Below are 10,977 nucleotides of genomic sequence, written 5' to 3'. Positions count from 1 at the left end.
CGTTCCGTGCTTCTATCCTCAGGATACTGAAATCCTTCTCCTCCACGCCGCAACCCCCCTCCGGACTGGACAGGCAACTTTATCTCATGTGGGCTGCTCCCTTGGAGCGGCACCGTTGCTCCCGAGGGAGCGCACCCCGTAGCCGGGTGCAGTGAGTACTTTGGGGCTGGGTAGCCTGTCCTCTGGACGGGCTCAGCCCTGGTGACTCACTAGGGCGCCTGCCCAGACCAATGTCTCCCCCTAATTCCTATCATCCTTCCGGCTCTGAAATGGTCTCGTCAGACCGAAAGAGCCTAACCTAACATAACAAATAACAAAATAACAAAAAAAAAAACAAGTAATCCAGGCAATAAATACCTGAACGACATCCTAATCATGCGTGAAAACTTCTCCATTTAACCACACTCCAGGTAGAAACAGGATTCCAGGCTCCTGGTTCATCGCTCTCCCTCCTGTCTCTCCCCCTCCTCTCTCCATCTCCCCCTCTCTCTCTCTCTCACCTCCTGAGGCAGAGCACAGCGGTGATGATGCTGACCAGCACAAACAGTCCGACGGCCACGCCGGCCCAGATGGCCGTGTTGCGCGCCGTGGCGTAGTCGTCCGGGCTGAAGCCGGCCGCCGGCACGTTCTGCGGTCCGTCCAGGCCGGCGTCCAGGCCCGCCGACACCGTCTCGTTCATCACTGAGGGAGGGAGGGGGGAGGGATGTTACTAAAGGCCCGCCGACACCGTCTCGTTCATCACTGACGGAGGGGGGGGGGGGAATGTTATTAAAGGCGCGCCGACACCGTCTCGTTCATCACTGACGGAGGGAAGGGGCCGGGGGGAGATGTCACTAAAGGAATGGAGGCAGACAATCTGTCATTAGGCTCCCTTACTGACTTCGTGCAGTCCCCGATGACGTGCTCAGCTTCCTTCATAATGACCTGTGCTGTATCCCTGCCCCACCCCCTAGTGACCGGTGCCCTCCCAGCGCCGTGTACTCACAGTCCCGACCAGGAGCTCCCCTGCCCTCTCGTTATCCCGGGTAGGTACTCACGGAGACACCGGATTTCGGGCCCCACCAGGGCTCCCCTGCTCTCTCGTTATCCCGGGTAGGTATTCACGGAGACACTGTGTGACGTGCCCGGACCAGGAGCTCCCCTGCCCTCTCGTTATCCCGGGTAGGTACTCACGGAGACACTGTGTGTCGGGCCCGGACCAGGAGCTCCCCTGCCCTCTCGTTATCCCCGGTTGGTACTCACGGAGACACTGTGTGACGTGCCCGGACCAGGAGCTCCCCTGCCCTCTCGTTATCCCGGGTAGGTACTCACGGAGACACTGTGTGTCGGGCCCGGACCAGGAGCTCCCCTGCCCTCTCGTTATCCCGGGTAGGTACTCACGGAGACACTGTGTGTCGGGCCCCGACCAGGAGCTCCCCTGCCCTCTCGTTATCCCCGGTAGGTACTCACGGAGACACTGTGTGACGTGCCCGGACCAGGAGCTCCCCTGCCCTCTCGTTATCCCGGGTAGGTACTCACGGAGACACTGTGTGTCGGGCCCGGACCAGGAGCTCCCCTGCCCTCTCGTTATCCCGGGTAGGTACTCACGGAGACACTGTGTGTCGGGCCCCGACCAGGAGCTCCCTGCCCTCTCGTTATCCCGGGTAGGTACTCACGGAGACACTGTGTGTCGGGCCCCGACCAGGAGCTCCCTGCCCTCTCGTTATCCCGGGTAGGTACTCACGGATACACTGTGTGTCGGGCCCGGACCAGGAGCTCCCCTGCCCTCTCGTTATCCCGGGTAGGTACTCACGGAGACACTGTGTGTCGGGCCCGGACCAGGAGCCGTCGGCCAGGCAGCGCCGGGTGAAGGGTCCGTGTCGCAGGTACTTGGGGAAGCAGTGATACTCGACCACAGAGTCGTAGGCCGTGCTCTGGTTCACCTGGTACACGCGGCCGTTCTCCACGGCGTTCAGCGGGCCGCAGTCCACCCCTGGAGGAGAGCAGGTCAGAGGTCAGATACAGAGGTCAGATACAGAGGTCAGGCACAGAGGTCAGAGAGCGGAGGAGGTCAGATACATAGCTTAGAGGTCAGATGCAGAGGCCATAGGTCAGATATAGAGGTCAGATACAGAGTCCAGAGGTCAAATACAGAGACCAGCGAGCGGATGTAGGGTTCAGATACAGAGATCAGACAAGATCTCAGTAGTCAGATAGATACTTCAGAGAGTGGAGGTCATATACAGAGGTCAGAGGTCACATAAAAAGGTCAGAGGTCAACAATGATACATCTGAGGAGGTTGCAGGTCAAATTTAGATAAGAAATCAGGAAAGGTCAGAGGGTGCCTGAGACTAGAGGTCAGAGGTCAGAGAAGGCAAACTAAGGTTGTCCGTTGGCACGACTCGCTTGCGAAAGTCTGGTCACGGCAGGTCAATCAAATAAACGCAAACGCTCGGTATAAAGGCACTCAGTACCCACTACGTACTCTGCAATCGACTGGCAGGTAGGCGCCGTACTTTGTACTCGGTGCTTTGTACTCTGTACTCTGTACGTACGCGGTACGCGGCACTCGGTACTCGGTACTCGGTACTGGATTCTCTGTACTCTGTGTACTCACACTGACAGGTGGGCTCTGCTCCGCCCCAGTGTCCGGTACTGGTTACTCTGTCTGTACCCTGTACACTCTGTACTCACACTGACAGACCTGGGCTCGGCGCCACCCCAGTGTCCGGTACTGGGTACTCTGTACCCTGTACTCTGTACTGGTTCTCTGTACACTGTGTACTCACACTGGCAGGTGGGCTCTGTTCCGCCCCAGTGTCCGGTGCTCAGACACCGTCGTACCGCGGCGCCGATCAGCTCGCGTCCCTTGCCGCAGTTGTAGGTGGCCGTGTCACCGACCTTCAGTCCAGAGGTTACCACGGAGAGCACCTCCGCCGGCGTCTCGGGCACCTCGCACACAATTTCTGTACAGAGGACAGAGGCAGACAGGTCAGACGGGGTCAGACAGATCAGATCGTCTCCGGAACCTCACCTCACACACGGTCTCTGCGAAAGGACAGAGTGGTCTATACCGTTCGTACCGGTGCAGAGGGGCGGCTGGCCGCTCCAGGGCCCAATCTTACCAATGCCGTGAATAGGATTTGGCAGCACTGGCCGGAGTTTACGGCACTGATATCAAAGATGTCCTTTTTATTTACCTCCAGGTAATCTTGTCCAATGATTTTGATAGCGTGAATGATTATGAATGTCGCCAGAACGAATGAATAAGTGAATGTGGAATAGTTCTGAATGTTACCAAATGCCGTGAATGCGCATTCACGGCATTTGGTAAGATTGGGCCGTTCTGTGCAGTGTATACTGTATATACAGTACGTACCAGTGCAGAGCGGCGGCTGCCCGCTCCAGGTGCCGTTCTCCAGACAGAGTCGCCGGTTCAGGCCCTCCATGCGGTAGTTGACGTCGCAGCCGTACTCGGCGATGGCGCCGTAGTAGGTGGCGTTCAGCGGCAGCGTGACTCGGCCGGAGAGCGCCGGCTCCGGCGCGCCGCAGTCCACGTACACACAGGACGGAGGCAGGCCCGACCAGGCGCCCGTGCCGCGGCATGAGCGCAGAGCGTCACCCACCACCTGGCGGCGGCGGCCGGAACTACCGTCAGAGACAACTCACACCGAAACACGGTCCGACAGACTGTGGCAGCTCGAATAGACGAGACGAAGTCGGATTCTCAATCGCTAAATTTATTCGATTACATGTGCTATTCGATTACACTTAAGCACGAGCATTGATGAACTAAAGCGGTCCAAGTTAGCCGAACATAGTCGGTCCGTCTGATTGAATACCCACGCACCTTGTATCCTGGCTTGCACTTGTAGGTGACGGTGGATCCGACCCGGAAGGAGGTGGACTGCGGCGCCAGGTTCCCGGTCAGCTGGCGGGCCTTCTGGCGCATCCGGTCGTTGCCCGAGATACTGAGCACAGAGTTCCTGGGAAACACATGAGGGGACCCCGTGAGACGGGAGGGTTCGGACAGCGGCGGTCTGAAATCAGCGTCATTATATAGCGCTCCTTTTTTATTGTTACTCTGACTCCTAACCCTCGCCCCGTTGGGGGGGGGGGCCATTTTGGCCCCGCCCCTGTGGTTTTTCCTGAATAGCAAGAAAACGGCGGCGCGCAGCGCCGCCAAATTTTCAGTACCTTCCCGGGCATCAATTTGACACCTTCACACCAAATTTCAAGTCTTAGGTCACCTTAGGTCAGGAGTTATTGAGGTCAAACTGAGGTCATGTTCGAGCAAAAATGAGCAAAAAACATGCAATCTTGAAACGCTCACCAAATCTACAGTTAACAAGCAATTTCAAAGTTCTTTATATGGTCTAGTAGACAAAAAGCGGCGCTACAAAACTGCTATCTCGGATTTTCAAAATTTTTGGTTTTTGACCAAGAAAAATTCAAAAAATTGATTTTTTTAGAAAAACTTTGAAAAAATCCAAAATTTTTCCGAATTTCGAAAAAACCGGAATATATGTGATAGTCCCAGCGCTCTTCTATAAACATACCAAATTTCAAATCGATATCTCGTTCTTGGCCAAGTTATAGCGAAAAAAAAACTGTTCAAAAATGATGACGTCAAATTTTTGAACTCAATTTTTAGCAATTCTAGACCACCTACGGCAAAACAAAGACCACCATTGAACTCCCCGTGACGATCTGCATCGATTCGATACCCATTTTATGCAAAAATATTAACTTTGAAATTTGACATAATTTGACCTGACCTTGACCTGACCTTGACCTGACCTTGACCAAAACGTGATCTAAGCTGGCCCCAAAGGCTGCCTGACCCATATAATCGCATTTGTCATGTAAAATGGACCATAAAACATGTATCACACGACACTTTCATATTGTGACCCCCCCGTGACCTGACCTCTGTGACCTGACCTGGTATCAGTGACCTCAAATAGCAAAATATGTGTTTGAAGAACATTTCCCCATCGATGATTTTCAATGAAATGCATTTTACTCGATTTTACAACGCATTTCTTGAAGTGCCTGTAAACGGTGAAAATTGGACCTTTGACCTGACCTGTGACGTCATCGGTTTGACCTAGGTCAATAAAATTGGGTCACAAGGTAGTTCCCCGTTGGGGCTATCCAACGCCGTTTACCGCTTGTCGCTATGTTGCGTGGTTCTCGAGATCTTAGGGGGGGGGGGGGCAAAATGGCCCCCCCCAACCGGGCGCGTTGCTCGGCAGAGCCCAACGGGGCGCGGGCTAACACCACTCTTCAGTCTCCTCCCATTTCTCCTCATCTTCATCCCCCCACTTACTCTGTCCTCTGGGTCGCCGCAGCGCACCTCTCCCTCTCCCTCCCCTCTCCCCTGTTCTACTCACTCTGTTCTCTCGGGGTCGCCGCAGCGCACCTCTCCCTCTCCCTCCCCTCTCCCCCGTTCTACTCACTCTGTCCTTTCCGGGTCGCCGCAGCGCACCTCTCCCTCTCCCTCTCCTCTCCCCCGTTCTACTCACTCTGTCCTCTGGGTCGCCGCAGCGCACCTCTCCCTCCCTCTCCCCCGTTCTACTCACTCTGTCCTCTCCGGGTCGCCGCAGCGCACCCATCCCCTCCCTCCCTCTCCCCCGTTCTACTCACTCTGTCCTCTCGGGGTCGCCGCAGCGCACCTCCTCACAGACGGGCGCGCTGCCCGACCACCGACCGTCCACCTGGCAGGTGCGCAGCCGGTCTCCGACCAGCTGGTAGTTTCGGGCGCACGAGTACTCGAGCTCGCTGCCCAGGTACGTCTGGCCGGTGACGTACTGCACGTCCCCGTGCAGCACGGCGAACGCCCTGCCGCAGTCGATGTCTGTCGGGCGGGGCAGAGACAGACGAGCCGGTCAGAACGGGTGCAGCAGCGGGAAGACACGACATTGGGCAAATCCCGATCGGGGCGAACATCCAGAGCTTGGTGACAATTTAACTGAATGCAGTTCTCCCCGGGTCAATATCTTTCCGTGTTCCCTGGGTCCATAATTCATATCCCATTATCCCCCTTCCCCTTCCCACTCACATTTGCAGAGAGGCACGTCTCCGGACCAGGTGCCGTCTTTAACCCTCCCCCCCTGTTCCCCTTTCGACTCACATTTGCAGAGCGGCACATCTCCGGACCAGGTGCCGTCTCGCTGGCAGCGGCGGACGGGCTCTCCGACCAGCAGGTGGCCCACGTTACAGTGGTACTCGACGTCCGAGTTGACGTGGAAGTCGTACCCAGTGACGTAGCTCTCCTCGGGAACGTCCGGCTCGCCGCAGTCAATCACTGAAAAATCAAATGAAGGAGTGGGGGTCAGAGTTTCAGTCAATTACTGACGGAAGGGACTCATTCACAGCCACATTCACAGTCACATTCACTAATATAGTAACAGCCACAGCCCACAACCAGTTTCAGTTACAGCCATAACCAGTTACAGTTACGTCTAAACGCGAGTACTGGCTAAATCAACCAGCCAATCACAGTAATGTTAAATTCACAATCAGCCATTCAATACGTCGTCAGTTATGCTATGCCAGTTACGGGTAGATATATCCTAGTCATGGACATCATCAGCGCTCGCTCACATTCGCAGAATGTGTCCTCGCCGCTCCAGGTGCCGTCCTCCTGGCAGGTTCTCTGCTCGGCCCCCAGCAGCCAGTAGTCAGCGCCGCAGCTGAACTCGGCCGAGGCGCCCAGGTAAGTCTCGGAGACGGCCACCTCGCCGTGCTGGGGCGCCGCCGGCCGGCCGCAGTCGATCAGCCGACAGACCGGCGGCGGGTCGCTCCACGCCCCGCCCAGCTGACACGTGACCACCGCGCGGCCAATCAGCTGGTGGCCCGGCGCGCACGTGAACGTGACCTCGGTGCCGGCCGTCAGGTCACCCGACTGGGTCACCGTGGCGTTCTCAGGCGTCTCCAGCGCCGGACACAGCGAGTCTGAAATGGCCGAACGGGGAGGGAGTCCACGGCAGCGGTTATAGGCTGAGCTGAGAGGTGACACGATCGCAGTTGAACTATAAACGAACACCGAGTGGTGAAAACAACTGTGTCAATAAACGACACATCCTATATGTTTGATGCCCATAAATTCACGCGTAAACGTATAACAAGCAAGCGAAGAAAGTTTGTAGGCGGTCGGAAGCTGAATGGTAAAATGCAGCGTTTCAGCAATGAGACTGTATAATGGCTTCACTACGATTCTCATAGCCTTTCGTTTTCCTCGCCCTAACCACCCTTCTAACGACTAAACCGCATGCATTTACTATCTACACCGTGTCGCAAGGCAAAGGCGCACACGTTATATCAAGATTCAGTCTTGCAAAAGTGGACTGGATAACAGATAACATTATTTCGGCCACTCTATCTCACGGTATAATCTGGTTTGTCCCTTGTACATAGCTTGCCGGTTTGTTACTAATTGCCCATTGCCCGGACAACCTTAATTTTATCGTATTTCAGATGCAGACGATAACATTTCAGTTAGACCGTAAATGGTACATCAGAATGTTTCGGTTTAGCCAGATACCATAACCAAACCATTGCAACATACTTTTCAGCTGAGTTAGTGCTTAACTGAATTTACACATTTTATACATCTCACCGAAAAGTCACCATGTCAATGTCACTATAGATTCAAAGCGCACCCATACCGGCGTCTCCCTGCCCCGCTACCGGCCCCACCATCCCCCGTATCGCCGCCCTGTACTCACAGAGACACTGCGGCGGCTCTTCGGTCCACGCGGCACCACCCCACGCCCCGCCCTACACTCACAAGAGGCACCGCCGTCCCCCGTCCCGCCGCCCTGAACTCACAGAGAAACCGCCGTCCCCCGTCCCGCCGCGCTGTACTCACAGAGACACTGCGGCGCCTCGTCGGACCACGCGCCGCCGTCGGAACAGGTGCGCAGCTGCTCGCCGACAAGCGTGTAGTTGGCGTCACAGACGTACTCGGCGCGCGAGGCGTACGTGGTGCGGTTGTCGACCAGTGTCAGCTGGCCGTGAGCGATCTCGTCCAGCGGCCCGCATTCGACGACTGTCGGCCACAGCAGGGGAGAGGACGTCAGTGGGGTGCCGTGGGGAACATATACAGGGGAACATGATCACCAATCGCCAAAGAATCATATGTAAAAGCTTCACTCCGAATCGGGCCACATAAGAGACTTTGGCCTGGAAATGGTCAAGATCGCCGTTGTCACAGGTTAAGCAGGGTCACCGTTCAGTAATTTAGTATCACTCAGTGTAATTTCATCATCCGGAACCGGGAGAGAGCTATCACTGCGGTCGGGGAGTGGGATTTCGGTCGTCGGGTCAAAGGTCCGGTCTCTGCCGTAAGCCGACGGGGCACGGGAAGACCCTAGAAAGGTCACGGAAAGGTCATGGGAAGGTCACGGAGAGATGACGGAAAGGTCTCACATCAGTTGGGGAATTCGCGAGATGGAACGGGTCGGCTAAAGGCGAAAGTCGGCAAATGATAGACCAGTGCTGTGCATTTATGACGGCTGAGCTAACTATAAATTACGCTATTACACGCGACAGTCACACAGCATGTGATAAATTCGGGTGAGTCTGTAAAGTGTACCCTGTTCAGTGTCATAGTGTGCAATGCGCAACAACAGCTCCGGAGTGCACTAACAGGCATACGTCGGGTAGGTGCCCGGTACTCGGTACACTGTGTATTCTGTACTCTGTACCCTGTACTCTGTACTCTGTACTCTGTACTCACACTGGCAGGTGGGCTCGGCGCCGCCCCAGTGCCCAGTACTCGGTACTCGGTACTCGGTACTCGGTACTCAGTAATCAGTACTCTGTACTCACACTGGCAGGTGGGCGCGGCGCCCGACCAGAAGCCCGTCTGCTGGCACGTGCGCACCTCGTCCCCGACCACCTTGTTGCCCTCGGGGCAGCGGTAGAAGATTGTACGGTTCAGGCCGAAGTCGCTGCCCACGATAGTCGTGTTCTCGTTCTTGTCCGGACTGCCGCACATCTGGGGCTCTGGGGAGAGGGGGTAGAGGGCCGTCAGAGCGAGCGAACGAAAGAGAGAGAGAGAGAGAGAGAGGGAGAGAGAGAGAGAGAGAGAAAGAGAGAGAGAGAGAAAGAGAGAGATAGAGAGAGAGAGAGAGAGAGAGAGAGAGAGAGAGAGAGAGAGAGAGAGAGAGAGAGAGAGAGAGAGAGAGAGGGAGGAAGGTGGACGGAGTGGTGGAGGACTGTCAGAGGGCAGCCGCGGAGAGTGGTGCTAAAAGTTGAGAGCAGCACGGACAATTATCACATGTGTTACCCATTCAGATGTGATTGCAGTTGATGTAAAATGATCCTTGAAGGCCTCATTTAGTCACTGCGGCTTACAATTACCAGGCTGTATTATGCTCTCATAAAGCCGAGACACCCGTAATAAACGTAATTAGAGGCGGGTTTGTGTCAACGTCTTTATAGGAGATTGAATTACCGAGACATGACGTAATGACATGAAGGGAACTCGGGGAAAATGGACTGCGAGTTGATAAATAAGCCGTTCATTTGGTTTCAACAGACATTGCGCTAAATGAAGTCAAATGCATCAACAGTTCTAGTTATATTTACTAGAACTGTTTATTATATATCAACGTGTCTATTTATATTTACGTGGCATTTACTCGGCTTCAGAACAATAAAGTAATCCGAGGCCCTTTTCACTGCATGACCTCACTGATCACTAGACTTCACTCAGTGCGGTCTCTTACAGTTGACCCGACTTACAGTTACTGTACTCGCAGATCCAGTGGAGGAAGTATGTGTTAGCAGTTAGAGGTGAATTTACTCACTGTACTCGCAGATCCAGTGCAGGTAGTCTGTGATAGAGTTGTATTTACTCACTGTACTCGCAGATCCAGTGGAGGTAGTCTGTGTTACTATGTATTTACTCACTGTACTCGCAGATCCGGTGGAGGTAGTCTGTGTTATATTGTGTCTACTCACTGTACTCGCAGATCCAGTGGAGGTAGTCTGTGTTACTATGTATTTACTCACTGTACTCGCAGATCCAGTGGAGGTAGTCTGTGTTATATTGTGTCTACTCACTGTACTCGCAGATCCAGTGGAGGTAGTCTGTGTTATATTGTGTCTACTCACTGTACTCGCAGATCCAGTGGAGGTAGTCTGTGTTATATTGTGTCTACTCACTGTACTCGCAGATCCAGTGGAGGTAGTCTGTGTTATATTGTGTCTACTCACTGTACTCGCAGATCCAGTGGAGGTAGTCTGTGTTACTATGTATTTACTCACTGTACTCGCAGATCCAGTGGAGGTAGTCTGTGTTATATTGTGTCTACTCACTGTACTCGCAGATCCAGTGGAGGTAGTCTGTGTTATATTGTGTCTACTCACTGTACTCGCAGATCCAGTGGAGGTAGTCTGTGTTATATTGTGTCTACTCACTGTACTCGCAGATCCAGTGGAGGTAGTCTGTGTTATATTGTGTCTACTCACTGTACTCGCAGATCCAGTGGAGGTAGTCTGTGTTACTATGTATTTACTCACTGTACTCGCAGATCCAGTGGAGGAAGTCTGTGTTATATTGTGTCTACTCACTGTACTCGCAGATCCAGTGGAGGTAGTCTGTGTTATATTGTGTCTACTCACTGTACTCGCAGATCCAGTGGAGGTAGTCTGTGTTATATTGTGTCTACTCACTGTACTCGCAGATCCAGTGGAGGTAGTCTGTGTTATATTGTGTCTACTCACTGTACTCGCAGATCCAGTGGAGGTAGTCTGTGTTATATTGTGTCTACTCACTGTACTCGCAGATCCAGTGGAGGTAGTCTGTGTTATATTGTGTCTACTCACTGTACTCGCAGATCCAGTGGAGGTAGTCTGTGTTATATTGTGTCTACTCACTGTACTCGCAGATCCAGTGGAGGTAGTCTGTGTTATATTGTGTCTACTCACTGTACTCGCAGATCCAGTGGAGGTAGTCTGTGTTATATTGTGTCTACTCACTG

At 53.9% G+C, this 10,977-nt stretch overlaps 1 protein-coding gene across 1 annotated transcript in view; it reads right to left on the bottom strand.

The window, feature by feature from the left end:
- LOC122392289 (CUB and sushi domain-containing protein 3-like) overlaps nucleotides 1–10,977 on the bottom strand; it is a 56,929-nt gene that overhangs the window by 1,121 nt on the left and 44,831 nt on the right. The window contains exons 8-17 of the mRNA XM_043386979.1: nucleotides 8,819–8,995; nucleotides 7,857–8,036; nucleotides 6,590–6,940; nucleotides 6,117–6,290; nucleotides 5,630–5,840; nucleotides 3,831–3,966; nucleotides 3,360–3,609; nucleotides 2,770–2,946; nucleotides 1,793–1,972; nucleotides 501–681 (exon numbers count right to left, since the gene is read on the bottom strand). Coding sequence (XP_043242914.1) covers nucleotides 501–681; nucleotides 1,793–1,972; nucleotides 2,770–2,946; nucleotides 3,360–3,609; nucleotides 3,831–3,966; nucleotides 5,630–5,840; nucleotides 6,117–6,290; nucleotides 6,590–6,940; nucleotides 7,857–8,036; nucleotides 8,819–8,995 — 2,017 coding nt within the window. The remainder of the gene's footprint in view (nucleotides 1–500; nucleotides 682–1,792; nucleotides 1,973–2,769; nucleotides 2,947–3,359; nucleotides 3,610–3,830; nucleotides 3,967–5,629; nucleotides 5,841–6,116; nucleotides 6,291–6,589; nucleotides 6,941–7,856; nucleotides 8,037–8,818; nucleotides 8,996–10,977) is intronic.

The sequence above is a fragment of the Amphibalanus amphitrite genome, unplaced genomic scaffold (assembly GCF_019059575.1).
Source record: "Amphibalanus amphitrite isolate SeventyFive unplaced genomic scaffold, NRLGWU_Aamphi_draft 000480F_arrow, whole genome shotgun sequence".
Classification (NCBI taxonomy): domain Eukaryota; kingdom Metazoa; phylum Arthropoda; class Thecostraca; order Balanomorpha; family Balanidae; genus Amphibalanus; species Amphibalanus amphitrite.
Note: the sequence above shows the minus strand (reverse complement) of the source record. Positions and strands in the feature narration are given on the sequence as shown.